The 21,851-nt window shown below is 42.8% G+C and overlaps 1 protein-coding gene across 2 annotated transcripts in view; it reads right to left on the bottom strand.

Moving 5' to 3' along the window:
- The window catches only part of PROS1 (protein S), a 70,313-nt gene that overhangs the window by 5,044 nt on the left and 43,418 nt on the right, over positions 1–21,851 (bottom strand). For both annotated transcript variants that reach the window (XM_056559337.1, XM_056559336.1), the window contains exons 9-11: positions 3,866–3,984; positions 2,895–3,084; positions 363–527 (exon numbers count right to left, since the gene is read on the bottom strand). In XM_056559337.1, the coding sequence (XP_056415312.1) occupies positions 363–527; positions 2,895–3,084; positions 3,866–3,984 (474 nt within the window). The remainder of the gene's footprint in view (positions 1–362; positions 528–2,894; positions 3,085–3,865; positions 3,985–21,851) is intronic.

The raw sequence follows: 21,851 nt of genomic DNA, 5'->3' as shown, positions 1-21,851 counted from the left end.
CTCTAATGATTTAATATGGGTGCACACCGAGAGGTTTGTTTTCCTCTGTATACACGAGGTAGGCAGCACTATTAATACAGCTATTATACAGATCTATTGTATGTGAATTAGGAAAGGAAATTTATGGCCATAGGTCAAGACTACATACAAGTGAAAATATTGCTTATCGTACAAACACATAATGGAGCTAATACATTATACTACAAGAAGGATCAGGTGGCACGGTAACATTTGGACGATTACGTGACTGTTCATGGCTACTGGGACTTCTGGATCATTGCCAGCTCATGTATTTTTGGTGTTCAGTCAATGGAATTATTTATATATAAGGCGATTAGTGAGTAGACATTCCTTAAAATTACCGGTTTATTTAGATTTTCTACTTTCCGTGGTAATCCTGCAATGTAGACTTTGGTTTCCAGAATACCATTTACAGGTTTGAATAGATATTTGGGGTTGTTGATATTCATGACAGCTTCTTTCGCTATCTTAACACTGATGCTGTTTTCCAGTTCTTCCACGGACACCTAGAAGGAAAGAGGTAACAGCTTCTTGATGTCATTTTCTCAGTGAAAGGACAAGAGGTTTAGGTGTAGAGAGAAGTAAATATACCATTAATGTTAACACAATGCCTGTTGCGCTAACACCTGTTGGTCTCTATAGTGTTTGGATGTGTGATCGTTTCTGCCCAAATTATGACCATAAAACAAAGACATTTGTCATGAGCTGTAAATATGTTAAATCCTTTATTTTTTGCTTTCAGGCTTTTTTTTTGGTGCTAATAGAAAAACAGTGGGACTAGGATCATGACAAAATTGATCGGGATAAAAATCACCAGGGGAGATTTATCAAAACCAGTGCAGGGGAAAAGTTGTCCAGTTGCCCATAGCAACCAATCAGATTGCGTCTTTTTTTTTTTTTTTTTTTTTAAAGGTCTCTGAAAAATAGAAGAAGCAATCTTATTGGTTGCTATGGGCAACTACACAACTCTTCCTCTGCACATGTTTTGATAAATCTCCCCGAGTAAATGTCTTGTACAACCAATTCTGAAAATGAAATCCTGTCTTTTCCTTATCAAATAAAATGAGACAAATACTTCACTTCTGTAGCAAGATCAGCTCCATTTTTACCTAACTCATCTCCAAAAAAGTGAAAAATTCAATGAATCTTTAATTTGGTGCATGGTTAGGTAGAAATGCTTAAAGGGGTACTCCGCTACCCTGCTTTGGAAGTTTCTTGTTCGGAACGCTGCGTGAGGGCTTCCGTGTTCAGGGCTGCCCCTCTTAACGTCACGCCCGTCATCTCAACAAAAGTATATGGGAAGGGGGCGCGACGGCCGGCGCACCCCCTTCCCATAGACTTTCGTTGAGGGGGCAGGCGTGACGTCACGAGAGGTGGCCCTGAACACGGAAGCCCTCACGCAGAGTTCGGAACCAGAAACTTCCGGACGCTGGGGAGCGGAGCTGCCGAAGAAGGGCAGTGGAGTACCCCTTTAATCATAGACATGGCATGTCTTCTGCTAATGGAAGAATTTACCTATGGTGAATAACTGTATTTGGAAACTGCTATACAGAATGTACTTCTTACTTTAAGGGTGTATTCACATGTACAGTATCCTCTGCATATTTCATGTGCAGGATTTGAAGCTGCAGATTTGAGGCTGTGTTCAGGCATTTTGTTTACACTTGTGGTGAGGGTGTGATGGAGGGCAGATATTATTACCCTAGAGGCAGATGGCATTAACCCCTTGTATTTGTGATGCCAGGGCGTGGTTTAATCTCTTCATCACCCGAAGGTATACCGCTGGATCATGGGCTAGGCACGGGGCAAATAATGACTCCGACGCCAAGTTACGTAACAATGGCAGCTTTACTGAGGTAGACAGGTGTAATAGTCTTGACAGCTCAGTTAGGCCCAAGGAGGTGACCAGTGACTTCATAGACCTTGGGGCTCGCTGGAACTTATAGTGGATTTGGACAATTTGCTGCAGGCCCACGCTGACTTGATACAGACTGATCTTGACTGACTTGACGGACTTCACCCCATATGTAGCTTACCAGGTTTTGACGTTCACCTGTGGGGTAGCGGATTTGTGAAGTGTGGCTGTGTGGTAGGCTTTAGGCCTCCTCCGGACACCAGACACTCTCTCAGGACTTCACTGCACTCAGCACAACAAGAACTAACTAGCTAGCTCCTCCCAGAGATTATATGGGGGAGACTCTGGAGGGGTCCTGTAGGTCACATGGTCACTGGTACCTTCGTCCTTGGTTACAACACTTAGCAACATTACTTAAAGGTATATGACAAGTTATATACATTACAATAGATAATACAGGTGGTAGTTAACTACTTAGGGAACACACACAAGAGGGGAGCCCAGGAGTCACTGAATAGAGTCTGCCTGATAGGGCAGCAATGGTACTGGGCCACCACACACTGAACTCTGCAGCATCAAATCCTGCACATCAAATATGCACAGGATACTGTCTGTGTGACTAAACCCTAATTAAGTGAATATATCAATTGGATATATGATCACTTTATGATTAGCACTGGGTCCGACCTCTGGGACCGCCAGTGAGTTCTGCAGCCCCTTTACAGTGTTTCCATGCACAGCAGCACCTGGCCACCCAGTGTGTAAGTGCAACACCATTTATGTAAATGGGACTGACTTCAGTTCCTTGCACAGCTAGGTGGCCAAGAGCGTCACTATGCACATGGAACAGTTAAATGGCAGGGTGCAGCTGAACCCTTCTTTTGCAGGATCTGTGGGCGTCCCAAAGTCTGATCCCTGTTACTCATGTAGTGATTGCTATTGCTTTATTGCATCTACAACTCATAATAGCCAACAAAAGTAGTTACAGTCAAAGAATATATTTGAAGATCCATCTTACTATATGCCACTGTCCGTTATTGATCGCTTTCCCACCAGTTGTAACTTTGGTCCATAAGTCATTCTTGAACTGAATTTCAATCTTTCCATCTCTCAGAGCCAGAAGAAACCATGAGGTGCTATCTGCAGACTCGGCATACAGAATGACCCCCTCTCCATCATACGTACGGAAGTCAAATTCTGCTGAAAACCTGTTTGTTAAGTGTAGAAAAATGTTATGAGCAGTTATGTTTGGCTGGGTTATCTAGGCAATAGGGCTAGGTTGTAATACCACACTCAACCTGAAGATCGGGGTGGAGTCATTTTTAAGCTCTGTTTATCTATTCCTGGATATCCCTCTAAAGGGGTTTTCCATCCCTAGACATCTTAACCTCTATCCTAAAGATAGGGGATAAGATGTCTGAACGCTGGTGTCCAGCCGCTGGGACCCCCCACGATCTCTGGGCTGGCACCCCGGCGTTCTGACGCAGCTGTGTTTGTGACGTTATGCCATGCCCCCTCCATTCATGTCTATGGGAGGGTGAGCGACCACAACAGACATGCCCCCTCCCATAGACATGAATGGAGAAGACGTGGCGTCATGACCTAGGCCACCCAATGCCGGAGTTCTGAAATTTTACTTGCGGATAACGTTTCTACTTATTGAAGTAATTGGGTTTCTCTTGTAGATTTTCCCCTATGAAAATTCCCTGTGTGGAATTTTGCAGCTGAAATCCTGCTGTGGATGCACTGTGTGTGACCCTACCCTTTAGGATCTGTGTGAATGAATACTATGGAGTCCAGCTACATGGGAAGTACTCTCCAAATGAGCATTGCTTCTAAACAAGACCTCTCAATCTGTCCTATTAAGAATTAGGAGGATCTGACCCTATTTTGGCAGAAGGGATACTATATGAATGTAGTCTATGCACTTCTGAACTCCAAAAGGGAAGCAGAAATCTGTGAGAACTCAGTGAAGTTGCTTCTCTTTACCTTGTGACATCTGGTAGCTTGAATCGCAGATAGACTACAGGTATCCCTGTGAACTGCTCTGCCAGGTACAGAAGTTCGTAATTCGTCTCCAAATTGAGCGGAACACAAACAGGGATGCGCTATAGAAAAGAAGACAATATCAAAATATTAAGCAAAAATATGTACAAAGTTAAATTAAAAACACACGGAAACAATCTGCATGACCTAGAGAGTAAAAATGTATATGAGATAGATAGAAAGAAAGAAAAAAGAAAATGTATATGATATAGATAGATGGATAAAAAGAAAGAAAGAAAGAAAATGTACAGTGATCCCTCAACTTACAATAGTTTCATCATACGATAGTGTTTTCTGGACCATTGTAACTTGAAACCAGACTCAACATACAATGTACAGACAGTCAAAATCTGTGCTACATGTCAATGGCTGGAAGAACTGACCAATCAGAATGGGCATTCACTGATAAAACCCCTGCATTACTGAAGTGTATGCACTGACTGGTGTCTGGTAGCACCCCCTACAGTACAGGAAGGGAATACATGCTCTGTACTCTTTACCTGTTCCAGGGTTATTTGCTCCTTTGGACACCAGGTGAGGACGGCTCCATGTAACTTTTTTAGGACATTGCGTGTTCTGTACAGGACCCTGAAGAAGTTTCTGTCCTCTACATAGACCAGTGTTTCCCAAGCAGGGTGCCCCCAGCTGTTGCAAAACTACAACTCCCAGCATGCCCGGACAGCCTTTGGCTGTCCGGGCATGCTGCGAGTTGTAGTTTTGCAACAGCTGGAGGCCCCCTGCTTGGGAAACACTGACATAGACAGTGATTACAGCTCCCAGCAGATCTTTCTTACTTTTATATGTAAGGACTTGCTTTATCTGTATTAGTTATCTACTGATTTTTCTTTAGTCCTCACTTTTTCCTATTTTTGGATGACATTTTGGTGGCTTCAGAACCAATTACCAGGTTTCCATAGAGTTATGGTCTCAACATACAATGGTTTTCCTGGAACCAATTAATATTGTAACCTGAGGGACCACTGTATATGATAGAGATAGTTCTTGGGCACTCTGTTGTGATGGAATAAACTACTATATTTTTTAATGGACGCCTGTGTGCTGCGGATATTCCTTTTTCTGTTGATATATGGACCTGGTCTCTGCGGGCACCATTTTGGATTTACCACATTGAGGAAGAGCTGTTTTCCTTCACTTTTATTAGACAGATAGATAGATAGATAGATATCTAGGAAGGATGCCGCAGCACAAGATAATGTGCTGCGGCATCCTTCCTAGATGTCTAACTTGCCTTGACCGGGGCTCCACTCGCTGCCTGCACCGCTACCATACTGTGGGACGTGCTGCTCTACCTTCTCTTGTGCTGTACTAGATAGATAGATAGCTTTTTTTGTGACATGACAGGAAAAAAAAGGAACATCTATATTGCACACGCTATTTATATGTGAAACCCTCAACACTGTTTCAATACTATCTTCAGCTCACACAGTTGTTAGGATTCAGTTGTAAGTTCTTACACATGAGCCTTGAAAGCTGAGGCTGTAAAAGGAAACAGCAGGGGCAGCGGCGGCCGTGTCCAGGTGCAAGAAACACATCTATGCTACTGCTGGCAGCACATGGGAGAAGCATCAATAATTGAGAGGCGCGGACCGTGTGTTCTCGTGTGCAGCAGCTAATTGACTCTGCACAGTCGCAGCGAGGAAATTCCCCTCTCCACTCCGCTCATTACAGATGTGCTGCGGGCGCGAAGATGAAACGTCAAATGCCGAGGACTCCAGGGGGCGCCTGTCAGCCTCACTTATAACATGGCCCGTGTTAAAGAATCCGACCTGTGATACTATTTTCTAATATCTTGATAAAAATTTATAATAAAATAAAACGTTTTGAGTATCATACCATGAATGTCTGATTATGGGGGTCTGACTGCCGAGACCCTTACCAATGCCAAAAAGGGGTGCCCGATCTGCTGTTCTCACTCCAAATGAGCAGTCACTCTGCAAGCGTAGACAGACCCTGGATCTAGGTAGGCAAGAAGGCGCCTAATACTTGCACTATTTAAAGGGAACCTTTCATTAGTTTCATGCTGCCTAAACCACAGGCAGCATAAAACAGGGACAGGCTACCATTAAAATAATGCATGATCTATTACTAAACGTGGCTGCATTTCAGAACGATTAAAGTTATAAGACTGATTTAAAGGGGTACTCCGCCCCTAGACATCTTATCCCCTATCCAAAGGATAGGGGATAAGATGTCAGATTGCTGGGGTCCCGCTGCTGGGGAGCCCCGGGATCGCTGCTGCACACCCCGCTATCATTACTGCGCAGAGCGAGATCGCTCTGCACGTAATGACGGGCAATACAGGGGCCGGAGCATCGTTACGTCACGGCTCCGCCCCCATCAATACAAGTCTATGGGAGGGGGCATGGTGGTCATCACGCCCCCTGCCATAGACTTGCATTAAGGGGACGGGCTGTGATGTCATGAGGGGCGGAGCCATGACGTCACGCTGCTCCGGCCCCTGTATCGCCCATCATTACGCACAGAGCGAACTCGCTATGTGCAGTAATGATGGCAGGGTGCCACAGCAGCGATCCCGGGGTCCCCAGCAGCGGGACTGCAGCAATCTAACATCTTATCCCCTATCCTTTGGATAGGGGATAAGATGCCAGGGGTGGAGTACCCCTTTAAGTATAAAAAAAAAATAAAAATTGGCATAGCACTGTATACTGGAATAAGAGACCCAGCACTCACCAGTAACGCTAAATCATGTGGATTTATTGATCCATAGTAGAAATCATGACATGAAGGACGCGTTTTGGCATGTTGCCTTCCTCAGCTTGCCGCCTTCATGTCATGATTTCTACTATGGATCAATAAATCCACATGATTTAGCGTTACTGGTGATAGCTGGGTCTCTCGTTCATATACTGGCTTATTCCCACCTTGTGCACCACAACTACGGACAGAACTGCCATCCTGACCATTACCATAGCCTTGTATATTGTCATGCATTATTATAATAGTATTGCAGATTATAGGATGTTTATTTCCTATTGCTCTCTGATTCTATTTTAACATTTTATATATTTTTTGTATTAATAAACCTATGGATTTTTTTATGTTATCTTTGTGAGTGACTCTATGTTTTTTTTATGTTTATTACCTGTTCATGGAGTTTACACTGGAACACTATGGTCATATTCACTCACCGTATAGCTGTACATTTTTTTCAGCCATTTTTGTACTGTTTTGAACAGGTGTAAAGCAAAAAAGTGCCTTTGGTATGATGTGTGAACATGGCCTTTAGCGTTATCTCCTAAAAAATTTTGGGATTTTTAGAACTTTACGCCTTGCTCACCAAGTGGGATTGAAAGGAGGCATGGCCTCCTGCAAAGCCAAATTTATGCCACCGACTGGCCAAAGATCCGTATAAACAGATAGAGAAAGTAAGTGCAAGCTCCTTCTGTGCCTCTGCAGACATAGGACTGCTGTTTGGTAATAGAAGTCACAGCAAACACAGCCCTGACCAAACATATAACCAATGTGAAAGAAAGAAAACACGGGGGCACTCACGGTACTTTGTTCAATGCAGGATTCTTTATTTAGGTGTGTGTGGGACGATAGCTATTTCGTGACAATCCAGGCACTTCCTCAGGTGACCTGAGGAATTGCCGGGATCGGCACGAAAAAGCTATCGTCCCACACGCTCGCTCCTGGCACCCCGCCAGAACATGTGTTCAGCCGCAACCTGAATAAAGAAGCCAGCATTGAACGAAGCACCATGAGTGCCCCCGTGTTTTCTTTCTTTTGCATTGTTGAGATTGCCTTATCACTATGCAGGTTGTGCACCGGGTGAAGTTTATAGCCACAGGAGTTGTTGATCATTTATTAAGATGTCCATTAGCATTAACAGAACATTCACTACTTCAATGCCAATGTGAATCCAGCCTTAGATCCCTAGAAAACATCAAACAATATTCTCAAACCACACATGAAATGGGGGACAGCCGTGTCAGGAGGGGGTACTTACTGCTGCGTACGGTCTAAGTGCTTCTAACTACAGCAGAAATTCTCCCAGACAACATGGCGCACACCAACCACTACAGGGGGCATTTAGATAAGCTCATAATACTTTCTCATTTATGAGGTTTGTACATTTCAGATAGGCGTAGAAAAAGCCAGGATTCCCAGCTCATGCATATAATCATACACAACTACATGATGATTAGCTTAACAGATACCGTATTTTCTGCCATATAAGACGCTCCGGCACATAAGACGCACCCAATTAGAAAGGGTGAAAATCTAGAAAAAAAAGATTCTGAACCAAATACAATGTAAAGTATAGGACAGTGATCTTCAACCTGCGGACCTTCAGATGTTGCAAAACCACAACTCCCAGCATGCCCGGACAGCCAACGGCTGCCGGGAGTTGTAGTTTTGCAACATCTGGAGGTCCGCAGGTCGAAGACCACTGGTATAGGAGGTAATACTCACGTGTCCCCACCGCTCCGGACCCGTCACCGCTCGTCACCGCTGCCCTGGATGTCACCCTCCATCGCTGATGCCGTGTCCCCGTCGCTCCGGAATGTCTCAGCTGCCCGGTATCCTTGCTCTTTGTCTCCGCCATCACGTCGCTACGCACGCCGCTATGCACGCCGCTATGCACACCGCTCCTATTGGATGACGGGACGACGTGCGTGACAACGTGATGACGACGAAGGAGAGACACCGAGGAGGCACGGAGAAGACACCGAGGAGGCAGGTAAGGTCCATCCCGATGTCCTGTAGGCTGTTCGGGACGCCGCGATTTCACCGCGGCGGTCCCAAACAGCCTGACTGAGCAGCCGGGGTTAGTGTCACTTTCGCTTCAGATGCGGTGGTCAGCTTTGATCGCCGCGTCTGAAGGGTTAATACAGGGCATCACCGCGATCGGTGATGTCCTGTATTAGCCGCGGGTCCCGGCTGTTGATGGCCGCAGGGACCGCCGCGATAGGACAGGATTTTAATGTGTATTTGCCGTATAAGACGCACCAACTTTCCCCCCCCCCCCCCCCCACAGTTTTGGGGAAGAAAAAGTGCATCTTATACGGCGAAAAATACGGTAACAGTGGAGCCGGATGCTGTATAGCTTGACTCAAGAATGAAGTGTTATTAGTGTAGGAATTGTGAATGTGGGTTGTCGCATTTTCGGTAATATCCACCAAGAGTAAAGAAGGTGCAAAATCATTATTTAGCTTTTTCAGCCCCTGAATGGTGTTCTGTAAAAGGTGCATTATAGTTAAAATTTAAAGCACAACTCCAATGACGTTATGGGGAAAGGATTCATGTTTGTCGGCATCTCCATGGCCCACGAGTTGCCGCTGTTTAGTTTGAGTGATCTATGGATTTCCTATACAAATCTACTGGACTTCCAACAAATCTATAGACTGCCAGCATTAGCAGAAGGCAACTCACAAGCTACGAAGTTGTAATTTTATCCTTCCGCCCTAACATCATCGGAGTTGCACTTTAAAGCAGATTTCCACCCAAAATATAATAGTATAAATTCATGTTGTAGAAGCAACTAAAGTTTGGTACTTTTATTTACTTGTCATTTCTTTGTCTTGTTCCACCAATCATTTTTGAAAAAGTAACAGGAAGTGCAGCTATATGGATTGTAAAATTATTATTTGCACCATATTAAGGGAGAATGTGAGCAATTTTTTTTTTTTAATCTTGTCATTATGCCCGGGCAGCTACAAAAAACAAAAAAAATAAAAATAAAAAAACATAGGGGAGTATTTATCAACGGATGCATGTGTGTTTTATTGTGTTTCTTTGGTGCAGAGTTTGTTTGCGCCAATGTTTGGCACATTCTCTCCCCTGTCAAATTGTAAACTTGCTAGGGCTTTGACGGTCCTGTGTATGATTTTTGCAGTAGTCAGTAATTTCTCTATGGCGTCAATTGTTCTTTGGCACTAAATTGGTGGTATATGGCACATGTTTGAGGCAAATCACCGCCAACAATATACTGACATTGAAAACACACATACCCAAGGGAGAATATGGTATGGCTCAATTCTACTATTAAAAGGTTGGAGCTTTTAACAAGATCGCATCTTTCCACAATCATTCATTCGTCCATTGCTTAAATTTCACGGACTTCGTAAATAATATTTTGAATGTAAAAAGGACACTCCATTTGAATAGGTAGCTACAAAACCCCCGAAAAAAAACACTTGCGTTGCTTGCTGACCAGCTGCAGGAGAGACTCGGGAATGGCTGCCCTTCGCGGGTAAAAGGCGCTGTCCACAAAATTACTAAAGAACGTGCACCAAATGATAAATTTGACACGCTTCTGTAAAAACCAAAGTAAAAAAAAATGGGTATAAAGACACGGACACAAGGTAAAATTGATAAATACCCCCCATAAACCTTAATTTATTTTCTTCCTCTCCCCTGGTGCTGCTGGAATCTCTCTCCCATTGTTCGGCCTTGGTCTTCTTCCTTCTTTTATTTCAGTGCTCAACAAGTCACACTGCGCTTAAAGGAGTATTCCAGGCCAAAACTTTTTTTTATATATCAACTTGCTCCGGAAAGTTAAACAGATTTGTAAATTACTTCTATTATAAAATCTTAATCCTTCCAATAGTTATTAGCTTCTGAAGTTGAGTTGTTGTTTTCTGTCTAACTGCTTTCTGATGACTCACGTCCCGGGAGCTGTCCAGCTCCTATGGGGATATTATCCCATCATGCACAGCTCCCGGGACGTGACATCATCATTGAGCAGTTAGGCAGAAAACTTCAGAAGCTAATAACTATTGGAAGGATTAAGATTTTTTAATAGAAGTAATTTACAAATCTGTTTAACTTTCTGGAGCCAGTTGATATATATAAAAAAATGTTTTGCCTGGAATACCCCTTTAACTAATCGCTGGCCACAGTGATGTCCCTCCTCAGCTGGTGATACGCTAAGCGGCAGTGTGAAATAACAGACCCGGGCCCTGCCTCCTTCCTGGTGCACGGGCCGTTACATGCCGCTCAGCCTATCACCAGCAAAGGCAGGACATCGCTGCCAGCAGTTTTCTGAGCGCAGTGTGACTTGTTGGGCATCAAAAGCAGAAAGAACACCAATGCCAGAGGATGAGAGAGAGATTCCAGTAGCACCAGGGGAATTAAGTTAAGGTTTATCACTTTAGTTGCGGCAGCCTGATAATAATGTCAAAATAAAAATATTTCCCCGACTTCTCCTTTAAGTACATAACTATTTATACCAATCGCTCCCGGCCAGGTTTATAGTGCTGCATTCTGGCCACTCAGGAGCTGCAGTCACAGGGCCAATCAGCTCTGGCCTTAGTGACCACACCCTCCTAAGCTGGTCTTTATAAGGCATCAGTCTGCTTATGATGACAGATCATACCTGTGTCTCTAGCTTTCTGTCAGCTTTGCCTCATAGGTTTCTATTAGAGATGAGCGAACTTACAGTAAATTCAATTCGTCACGAACTTCTCAGCTCGGCAGTTGATAACTTTTCCTGAATAAATTAGTTCAGCTTTCCGGTGCTCCGGTGGGCTGGAAAAGGTGGATACATTCCTAGGAAAGAGTCTCCTAGGACTGTATTCACCTTTTCCAGCCCACGGGAGCACCTGAAAGCTGAACTAATTTATGCAGGAAAAGTCAGCAACCGCTGAGCTGAGATGTTCGTGACGAATCAAATTTACTGTAAGTTCGCTCATCTCTAGTTTCTATGACCTCCTGCCTGCTTATTGACCATTCCTGACATTCTGTGCCTTATAGTCCATCTGTTTTGACCCCCGTTTTCATTTGATTACAGTTTTGCTTAGTGCTTTGTTACGGGTTTTGACTCTGGCTTGTTTGATTCTTCTTTGTTTGTTTTTCTCTCTGTGTCTGTATTTTGCTTCCTGGTAAACTCATTGTGTTCTGACCCATTTCCTGACCTCTGTACTGTGTTCTGTTCATTATTTTGACTTGCAACGCCCCAGAACTTCAGTTCCATTTAGGGACAGTCGACCACCTGTGGAATCATTGCCTAGGGCGATTATGCACGTAAGCAGGGAAAGGGGTTCTGGGTAAGCTCAGGGCGCACTTTTCCCTGCCATATTGGATGTGACACAATTATTAAAAAAATAAATAAATATATATATATATATATATTCAGGTGTCCATAGACTTTATGCCATTTAAGTCGCAATATCCTCCATGGATTGGACACACATTAATAAGCCTTGCATGTCCATAAACCTGTCACCAGTTCACCGCTGTCCTTCCTTGGACCATTTTTGGTAGGTACTACTAGATACCACGAACACCTCCACAAGATCTGCCGTTTTGGAGATGCTCTGACACAGTCATCAAGATACCACAATTTGGCCTTTGCCAATGTCAATCAGATCCTTAGGTGGTTCACTGTACTGTATCGCTCACATTTCATATGGAGGCATAAAACGGCTGTGTGTAGGTTTCCATATAATCCCAGAATCACAGAGAATATCTCCATATTAGAGTATGCTCACATGTGGCAGAAATGCTGCAGCATTTTCAGTGATTGTTCCATACATTTGAATGGGTTTGTAAAAATATAAGTACATGCAGCAGAAACAGCCTCATATCTATACTATGAATCCATGTTCTTCTGTGTGTATGGAGAACTGAGATGTATGAGAATTTTTATAAAAGCACATTTATCATGTAAGGCTGTTCTAGTCTGATAAAATACAAAAAAAAACGCTCCTCAACATTGAAATTTCAACACCATAAAGGAAAAGTAATGGATTTATGGAATATAAAGGATTGATACACATGTAAATGATATGCAAATTATACAAAAATGGTAAGTGGACGTTTTACTGCCCAGTGATTTACACAATATATTCCATCCCCATTTTTGGAATAACTATGAAATGTAATTCTACATCCAGGAGATGGCGCTGTTGTTCCTTTTATGAACATAAGAAAAGTGAATTTTTTTGTAGTTGAAATCAACAGGAAATGAAAGCGCCGTCTGATGTCATACTTTGCTGTAATAATTACAATATGATTATCGTTATATCTGAAACTGCCTGAACACATCGCTAAACAGCTACATATTAATCTAATGAGATGTATATTCAGATACTGTCATGAAATCGGGATGAAAAAGTCCGGTTCTCTTTTATTAGCAGATGAGTATAATATATGCATCAACATGGTTCCTGGATAGGTCTATACGGGAGTAACAGGGGATTTTCAACTGAAAAAGACATTGAAACAGTCATAGGACATTATTACACTGTGTGTCTCCATTGTCTGTGTGCTAGGACAATGACTTGATGGCGCACAGCATTATATAACTGATGCACAGAATAGTACGATGACACTACAACAGGAATAGAGTGCAAAGAGTTCTCCATAACGTCCAGGGTACTGTCAGGATATAGGAAACAACTCAGTGCTTCCACTTACCGACTGAGGCTATGTTCACATGAATTTCCGACTAGAATTCTGCGGGAATATTCCGCTCAGAAATTCTGCTGCAGCAGCGTCTTATTGATTTTAATGGGAGTCTGCTGCAATGTGCACATGGCGGAATTTCCACAGTAAAAACATGCCTCAGAAATCTCAATTCCGGTGTCCGCAGAAGGAATAAACATGTTTATTCTTTCTGGGATCTCACTCGGAAATGCATTGCTGTCTATGAGACGGCACATTCCTGAGTGGTCCTAGCGCCCGCCAGAACATTTAAATGTGAGAAATATCCGCTTGTGTTTTACGGGAGGACATTCTACCCATTTTCGGCCATGTCAACATACCCTTAAAGGAGTACTTCGCCCCTAGACATCTTATCCCCTATCCAAAGGATAGGGGATAAGATGTCTGATCGTGGGGGTTCTGCCGCTGGGGTCCCCCGCGATCTCTCCTGCAGCACCCCCATTCCTGTGCTGAACGGAGCGAGGATCTGGTGCTGCAGGAGACATTGCGGGGGTCGTGGCTTTGGATAGGGGATAAGATGTCTAGGGGCAGAGTACTCCTGCAGACAGGACAGCATAATTCATAATGTAACTTGCATAAAGGAAAATAATCTATTTCAAACTATATTGTTTTTTTCTTCTCATACCTAGCAAGATCTAAAATAGAGTAATCTCTATTATCACCAAGACTGGATTTTATGAGAATCAATATATTGTAGGGATTTCCCTCTGGAGTTAGCTCTCGGATCATCCTTGACACAGCCACAGGACACCTCTCTACTTCAATCAGCAGGCAAACAACAGTTATTTATGCAAGTCCGGCCCATCGGCAGCTTAATTAGATAGATTGCAGGATAAATAAATAAAAAAATAACAATGGTTAACAATGGTCGTCACGCCCCCCTCCCATAGACTTGTGTTGAGGGGGCGGGGCATGACATCACATGGGGCCGGAGTTGTGACGTCACAATACTCTGACACCGTGGTCATCATGTTGCCCAATCTGAGCTCTCCAGCGCTGCCGAGAGCTCACAAAGATGTATTAGGGCTGGAGTACCCCTTTAAGTACTGACTTTTGCTTTTATTGGTATACACTGTTTTACTCCAAGGGTATAGGAGATATTACAGTATCACCTCGGTTATATGACGGTTTAGTGAGATGCACCCTGTCTTTAAAGAGGTTATCCAGGAAAAAAACTTTTTTTTTAATATATCAACTGCCTCCAGAAAGATAAAATTAAACAGATTTGTAAATTACTTCAATTAAAAAATCTTAACCCTTTCAGTACTTATGAGCTGCTGAGGTTGAGTTGTTCTTTTCTAGTGCTCTCTGATGACACATGTCTCGGGAACCGCCCAGTTTAGAAGCAAATCCCCATAACAAACCTCTTCTACTCTGTGCAGTTCCCGAGGCAAGCAGAGATGTCAGAAGAGAGCACTGTTGCCAGACAGAAAATAACAACTCAACTTCAGCAGCTGATAATTATTGAAAGGATTAAGATTTTTTATAGAAGTAATATACAAATCTAAATAGATACAAAAAAAGGGGATGTGCATCTCACAATTAACTAGCCGAGGTAAGGAGGTTGTACACCTACACCTGGTGTTGGGGTATGCAAAATAAATTTAAACAGTAACCAACCCCTCAAGACTAGTACCAGTTACTTGATACATAGATGACCAATATACAATACTAAATACCTTGATCGTGCTTCAATTACAAGATACAAATTTTGAAAAAATATATAATTATTTTATTTAAAATATAAAATATCAGATAGTATATTTTACCTCATAGCACAGGGCCCTTGTGCAGAGAAAATCCGATATAATAATTAAAACATAAAATCAAATTGAGAACAAACACCGATAACTAACATTGAAGGATGATATGATATTTGATGACACTTTCGGTAATCCGGCAACTGATAGTCCAGAAATGATCTAAAGTCTCGTAAATGATATGGGATTCCGGTATACTGAATGCAAATGAATGAAGTATAGTTACCAGCCTGGTGCGAGTCCCAACATAGCGTCTTTTACCATCCAGGACTTGCGGACCTCACCATCTATCCTCAGGTGACGCTATGTTGGGACTCGCATCAGGCTGGTAACTATACTTCATTCATTTGCATTCAGTATACCGGAATCCCATATCATTTACGAGACTTTAGATCATTTCTGGACTATCAGTTGCCGGATTACCGAAAGTGTCATCAAATATCATATTATCCTTCAATGTTAGTTATCGGTGTTTGTTCTCAATTTGATTTTTTGTTTTAATTATTATATCTGATTTTCTCTGCACAAGGGCCCTGTGCTATGAGGTAAAATATACTATCTGATATTTTATATTTTAAATAAAATAATTACCGTATTTATCGGCGTATAACACGCACTTTTTAGGCTAAAATTTTTAGCCTAAAGTCTGTGTGCGTGTTATACGCCGATACCCCCCCAGGAAAGGCAGGGGGAGAGAGGCCGTCGCTGCCCGCTTCTCTCCCCCTGCCTTTCCTGGGGTCTAGAGCGCTGCTGTCGGCCCTTTTCACCCCCTGGTTATCGGCGCCGCTGCCCGTTCTGTCCCCCTGACTATCGGTGCCGGCGCCCCATTGCCGGCGCCGATAGCCAGGGAGAGAGAAGCGGCGCCGACAGCCAGGGGGAGAGAAGGGGCAGCGGCACCCATTGCCGGCGCCGCTGCCCCGTTGCCTCCCCGGTGGCATAATTACCTGAGTCCGGTCCGCGCTGCTCCGCTGCTCCAGGCCTCCGTCGTGCGTCCCCAGCGTCATTGCTATGCGCTGAACGGCGCGGCGCATGACGTCAGAGCGCCGCGCCGTGCATAGCAACGACGCTGGGGACGCACGACGGAGGCCTGGAGCAGCCCGGACCGGACTCAGGTAATTATGCCACCGGGGATGGGGGGAGGCAACGGGGCAGCGGCGCCGGCAATGGGTGCCGCTGCCCCTTCTCTCCCCCTGGCTGTCGGCGCCGCTTCTCTCTCCCTGGCTATCGGCGCCGGCACCGATAGTCAGGGGGACAGAACGGGCAGCGGCACCGATAACCAGGGGTTAAAAAGGGCCGACAGCAGCGCTCTAGACCCCAGGAAAGGCAGGGGGAGAGAAGCGGGCAGCGACGGCCTCTCTCCCCCTGCCTTTCCTGGGGGTATATCGGGGTATACACGCGCACACACGCACCCTCATTTTTTCATGGATATTTGGGTAAAAAACTTTTTTTACCCAAATATCCGTGGTAAAATGAGGGTGCGTGTTATAGGCCGGTGCGTGGTATACCCCAATAAATACGGTATATATTTTTTCAAAATTTGTATCTTGTAATTGAAGCACGATCAAGGTATTTAGTATTGTATATTGTTCATCTATGTATCAGGTAACTGGTACTAGTCTTGAGGGGTTGGTTACTGTTTAAATTTAATTTACAAATCTGTTTAACGTTCTGGAGCCAGTTGATATAAATAAAAAAGTTTTTTCCTGGAATACCCCTTTAACTTCTTAAGGATATAGGGCGTACCTGTATGCCCAGTCCCGATACCAGGTCGGCTAATGATAGCCGGGACCCTGGGATAATAGGTTGGGACACTGATCGTTGTGCCGCGCGCTATTAACCCTTTAGACGCGGCGCATCCTGGCAGCTCAGTCAGGCTGATCGGGAAAATTGCGATGTCCCAATCAGCTAGCACACGAGCGGAGGTCCCCTTACCTTGCTCTATCACGTCCGATCTGCATTTGATTGCTCCAAGCCTGAGCTACAGGCTTGAGCAATCGACCGCCTATATCACTGATCCATGCAAAGCTATGGTTTTGCAGGGATCAAAGTAAAAGATAAGTGTGTGTAGTGTTATAGGTCCCTATGGGAGCTATAAAACTGAAAAAAAAAAAAGGGGGGAAAAAAGTTCATAAAGACCATTTAACCCCTTCCCTAATAAAAGTTTGAATCGCCCCCCTTTTCCCACAAAAAAAAAAACTGTGTAAATAAAAATAAAAATAAACATATGTGGTATCGCCACGTGCGGAAATGTCCGAATTATAAAAATATAATGTAATTAAACCGCACGGTCAATGGCGTACGCGCAAAAAAATTCCAAAGTCCGAAATTGCATATTTTTGGTCACTTTTTCTATCATGAAAAAATGAGCAAAAAGCGATCAAAAAGTCTAATCAATACAAAAATGGTACTGATAAAAACTTCAGATTACGGTGATTACGGAGCCCTCATACCGACCCGTACGTGGAAAAATAAAAAAGTTTACGTATACATTTTCCTGCATGTAGTTATGATTTTTTTCAGAAGTACGACAAAATCCAACCTATATAAGTAGGGTATCATTTTAACCGTATGGACCTACAGAATAAAGATAAGGTGTCATTTTTACCGAAAAATGCACTGCGTACAAACGGAAGCCTCCAAAAGTTACAAAATGGCATTTTTTCTTAAATTTTTTACATTTTTTTTTCTGTTTCACGGTGGATTTTTTGGTAAAAATGACTAATGTCACTGCAAAGTAGAATTGGTGGCGCAAAAAATAAGTCATCATATGGAATATTATGTGCAAAATTGAAAGCGTTATGATTTTCAGAAGGTGATGAGGAAAAAAGGAAAATACAAAAACGGAAAAACCCTGCGTCCTTAAGGGGTTAATATTTTACTAAGTATTTACTAAAATAGACATTTTAGATTTACAGGCCCTCTGTACAGTGAGGTCTGACCTCCAAAAACAGATAAAAATGTAATGCAGTCGTGGGCTGTAACGCTCAGGGCCCCAAGGGATGTATCTGATTGCGCAAATAGTTAATCCCTCTTTAAGTTTGTACTATTAGTAGCTATGAGTAACTATTACTAACTTGTCCTAGCTCTTTTTATTTAAGTAGCCTATTTTGATGCATCAAGCCTATTTCACAGACTGTTCATGGCAGGTATAAAACGATCATTAGTTAAGGGCCAATCCTGCATGGAAACAATGTTAAACATTGTTATTCATAGAAACTTAAGCTGGGTTGCTGGAATACTTTTTTTTTTTTTTGCAAGCTATACCCCAGGAGCTTTCAGAGGCTTAATCAGGATCCGAGAGGCTGGCACGCTTCAGCCTCCATGCCAGGGCTTAGAAGGAATTATACAATATTGTAGCCTGCTGGGTGTACATTGTCTGCCAAATCACTCTTAAAATGTGCCAAGTTTTTGAAGCATTCTTAACACAAAAGCAAAAGAGCTTAGGGGAGAATAACTAGAGGAAAAATAAGATAAAAATATTTCCTCAAAAAATAATAAAACGCTGAAACGAGCCGCCACCTTTTATGAAGTCCCATTAGGAAGCATAGTAATCGAGTATTGTAATAATGGAAATAGAGAGGTGCAGACTGGAAGGAATAGATCGTCGTCTGCTTGAGCAGCCTGTAATAGAACATACTGAGAAGTCTATAGCCCCAGGCAACGGGGAGTCAATGCTGATTTCTCACAATGAAACTCCAGCGCATTATGTTTTCCCCTCTGTGACCGGTTGTAGCACAAAATAACACCTGTAACTGGGATTTCGACTGAGATGAATAGATGCGATGCCTCATGAAGACCTCAATAAGTGACAATTGCCTCCAGCAGTATGTTCCATTACAATGTGGTCAATGATCCCTGCAACTCTGTGTCATTACTCTAGAAATTATGTGACTAATTTGCTTCTCGGGCCAAGAATTGGAAGGGATGAATGGCCGGGCTGAAACCTGCTTTAGCGGTGAAGAGATGATTTGATACGGAATGACAAATTAGAGCGATACTTATCAGCATTAACAGAAAAGGCAGCGAGGAGGCTGAGGCTTTATTGGCGCCTTCCATCTGCCTGTCTAGTTTGCTGCGAGACGTCCAGGGGTGTCCCAGGGTTCGTCTATCATGTGTCTCTGTTGGGAAGTGAAAAGTGGGCCGGTCTATTACACCAATCAATCATGATACACGGTATTGCATCTCTCCCTACATATCAATGGATATGTATTGCTTCCCATCTTAAAGGAATAAGGCCGAATAGTATGATTTAACCCCTCCATGTCGAGGAGGGAGGTAGTTCAGATTTTAGCCTATTTCTCCTTGTTGATAATTTTCACTTTATACCGAAAATACTTCCTATAGAAAGCAGAGAAAAACCAGCTCCCCTCCTCCCAACTCAGTGCACAGATTCACACCTGGCTTGGTATGTCTCTGGATACTTGTAGAAAATACGGACAATCCAATACCTAAAGAGTACCTGCAAGGGCTTGATAAATTTTAGAATCCATCCAGTTCACTCCCCCATCATGATAAACCACCAACTGCCTTTATTTTTATTATTTCTTAGTTTTCTACCTTGATATCGTTCTGTATCTTCTACTCAGTCTCAGTCAGTTCCACAGACTGGGAAGGGGCTGTCCCAAGCAGGTTTGACATCATATGATGCCCTGCTGGGGAGAACTTCCTCCCTCACTCTGCTACACACAGCCCAGAGCAGTTCAGTTCAGACCACGCACACGCCTCTCAGCTCTCAGCACTGAACTCTATAAAGTGCTCAGATCTGCCCAGCAGCTTTCAAAGGGAGCAGAAATATTCAGCACAATGTTCAGCACTATGCACTGAAGGCATCATGATTTTACAGTCTAGCTCAGCTCAAAGGGCTCTATACACTCTATAAAATGTGCTGAGCAGAGGTCCCACCTGTATTTCCTGACTTTTGTTTCTGCCAGGAGGCTGCAGGAGACAATCTGCTAGCAGAACTGCGGGCAGGACCAGAAGGAGAACCCCTGGTGGCCATACTTTTAGGAGTTAATTTATCAAGCCCCTAGCACAAAGTTACAAACTTTTATTGAGAAGAATAATAGAAAAGTAATTTAAATAGGATAATCGATAACATATACAAATTTTATTACTAATGATAGGTACCATTTAAATGAATGCAGCTTTATCCCAAGTAAGTAGAAGGTACACAAAAATGACACCTGCACTCATTCACATCTTAACTCGTTTCGGGTGCATGCCTTGGAAGGGCCAAACTAAATGAGGTTTGGAGGTTTTCAACTGTATAGGAAGTATTTTTAGAAAATACTGACAGCATAGCACTTAAATAAATGCAGCTTTCTTTCAGGTTAGTAGAATGTACACAAAATCCCACCTGCACAGACCACCCATTTACAATTCGACATGTTTCGGGCACATTCATTTCCCATTACATAATTAAAATGGAATGGAATGCAATGTACGTGGTGTTGTTTTTTTATGTATATTTTTTTTTTGCTATACACAACATTGCATTCTACTACCTGCACAACAACATACAGCAAAAAAACATACTAAAATGGAAAACAGAAAAATTAGAATAACAAAAGGTGTGTTAAATGTAAACACAAAATGCAGTGTGAACACAGCCTTAAAGGGGTACTCCACTGGAAAACTTTTTTTCTTTTATTTTTTTAGTCAACTGGTGCCAGAAAGTTAAACAGATTTGTAAATTACTTCTATTAAAAAATCCTAATCCTCCTAGTACTTATCAGCTGCTGTATGCTCCACAGGAAGTTATTTTTGCATTTCCTTTCTGTCCGACCACAGTGCTCTCTGCTGACACCTCTGTCCATTTTAAGGAACTGTCCAGAATAGGAGCAAATCCCCATAGAAAACCTCTCCTGCTCTGGACAGTTCCTGACATGGACAGAGGTGTCAGCAGAGAGCACTGTGGTAAGACAGAAAGGAAATTCAAAAAGAAAAGAACTTCCTGTGTATCATACAGCAGCTGATAAGTACTGGAAGGATTAAGATTTTTTTAATAGAAGTAATTTACAAATCTGTTTAACTTTCTGGCACCAGTTGATATAAAAAAAAAATATTTTGAAGCAAATGAAGCACTGGGTTATATTTGATAATGCAAACCCCAGTTGTTTATGTATTTTATTTTTTTTGTTAAGGGGAACAGGTCAGCTGAGATGTTATACTAACTAATGTATATGGGTATAGATTGCTCATATATGTCCTGTTTAGTATACACATTTATTTATCTTTTTTTATTTTGACAAAACTCTGGCCTATATACCTCTCTCTCCATAAACCGAGTAAATACATTTTTTATTTTATTTTTTTAAGGTTCTTACTTTTCGGAGAGGGTATTTATTTGTGTTTACCAGCTGCGAGGAGCCAAACTTTATAGCTTATCCTCTGAGCTGCGTGCTGGGCCTGAAGGTCACACAATTAAAGGATATACCCGGCGTAATTCCGAGATCTCCTAAGACAGAGGTACAGGAAGCAAACAAAATGTTGTTTTTCCTAGCTTCAGCTGTATGTTTGCTTACCCTGAAATGACATTCTGAGCATTGCTTCTGATGGTAGGCAACCAAGGCTATGGCAGACGGAAAGTCTCTAGGACAGTGTTTACCCAAACAGCGTGTCTCTAGCTGGTACAAAACTACAACTCCCAGCAAGATACAGATCCACCAAGCTTGTTTGTACTTATAACACGTTATCTGCTAAACTCTACTTTAGTCCTAATAAGGAAATCTGCATTC

The sequence above is a fragment of the Hyla sarda genome, chromosome 2, assembly GCF_029499605.1.
Source record: "Hyla sarda isolate aHylSar1 chromosome 2, aHylSar1.hap1, whole genome shotgun sequence".
Taxonomy (NCBI): domain Eukaryota; kingdom Metazoa; phylum Chordata; class Amphibia; order Anura; family Hylidae; genus Hyla; species Hyla sarda.
This window is presented reverse-complemented; position numbering and strand designations above follow the sequence as displayed.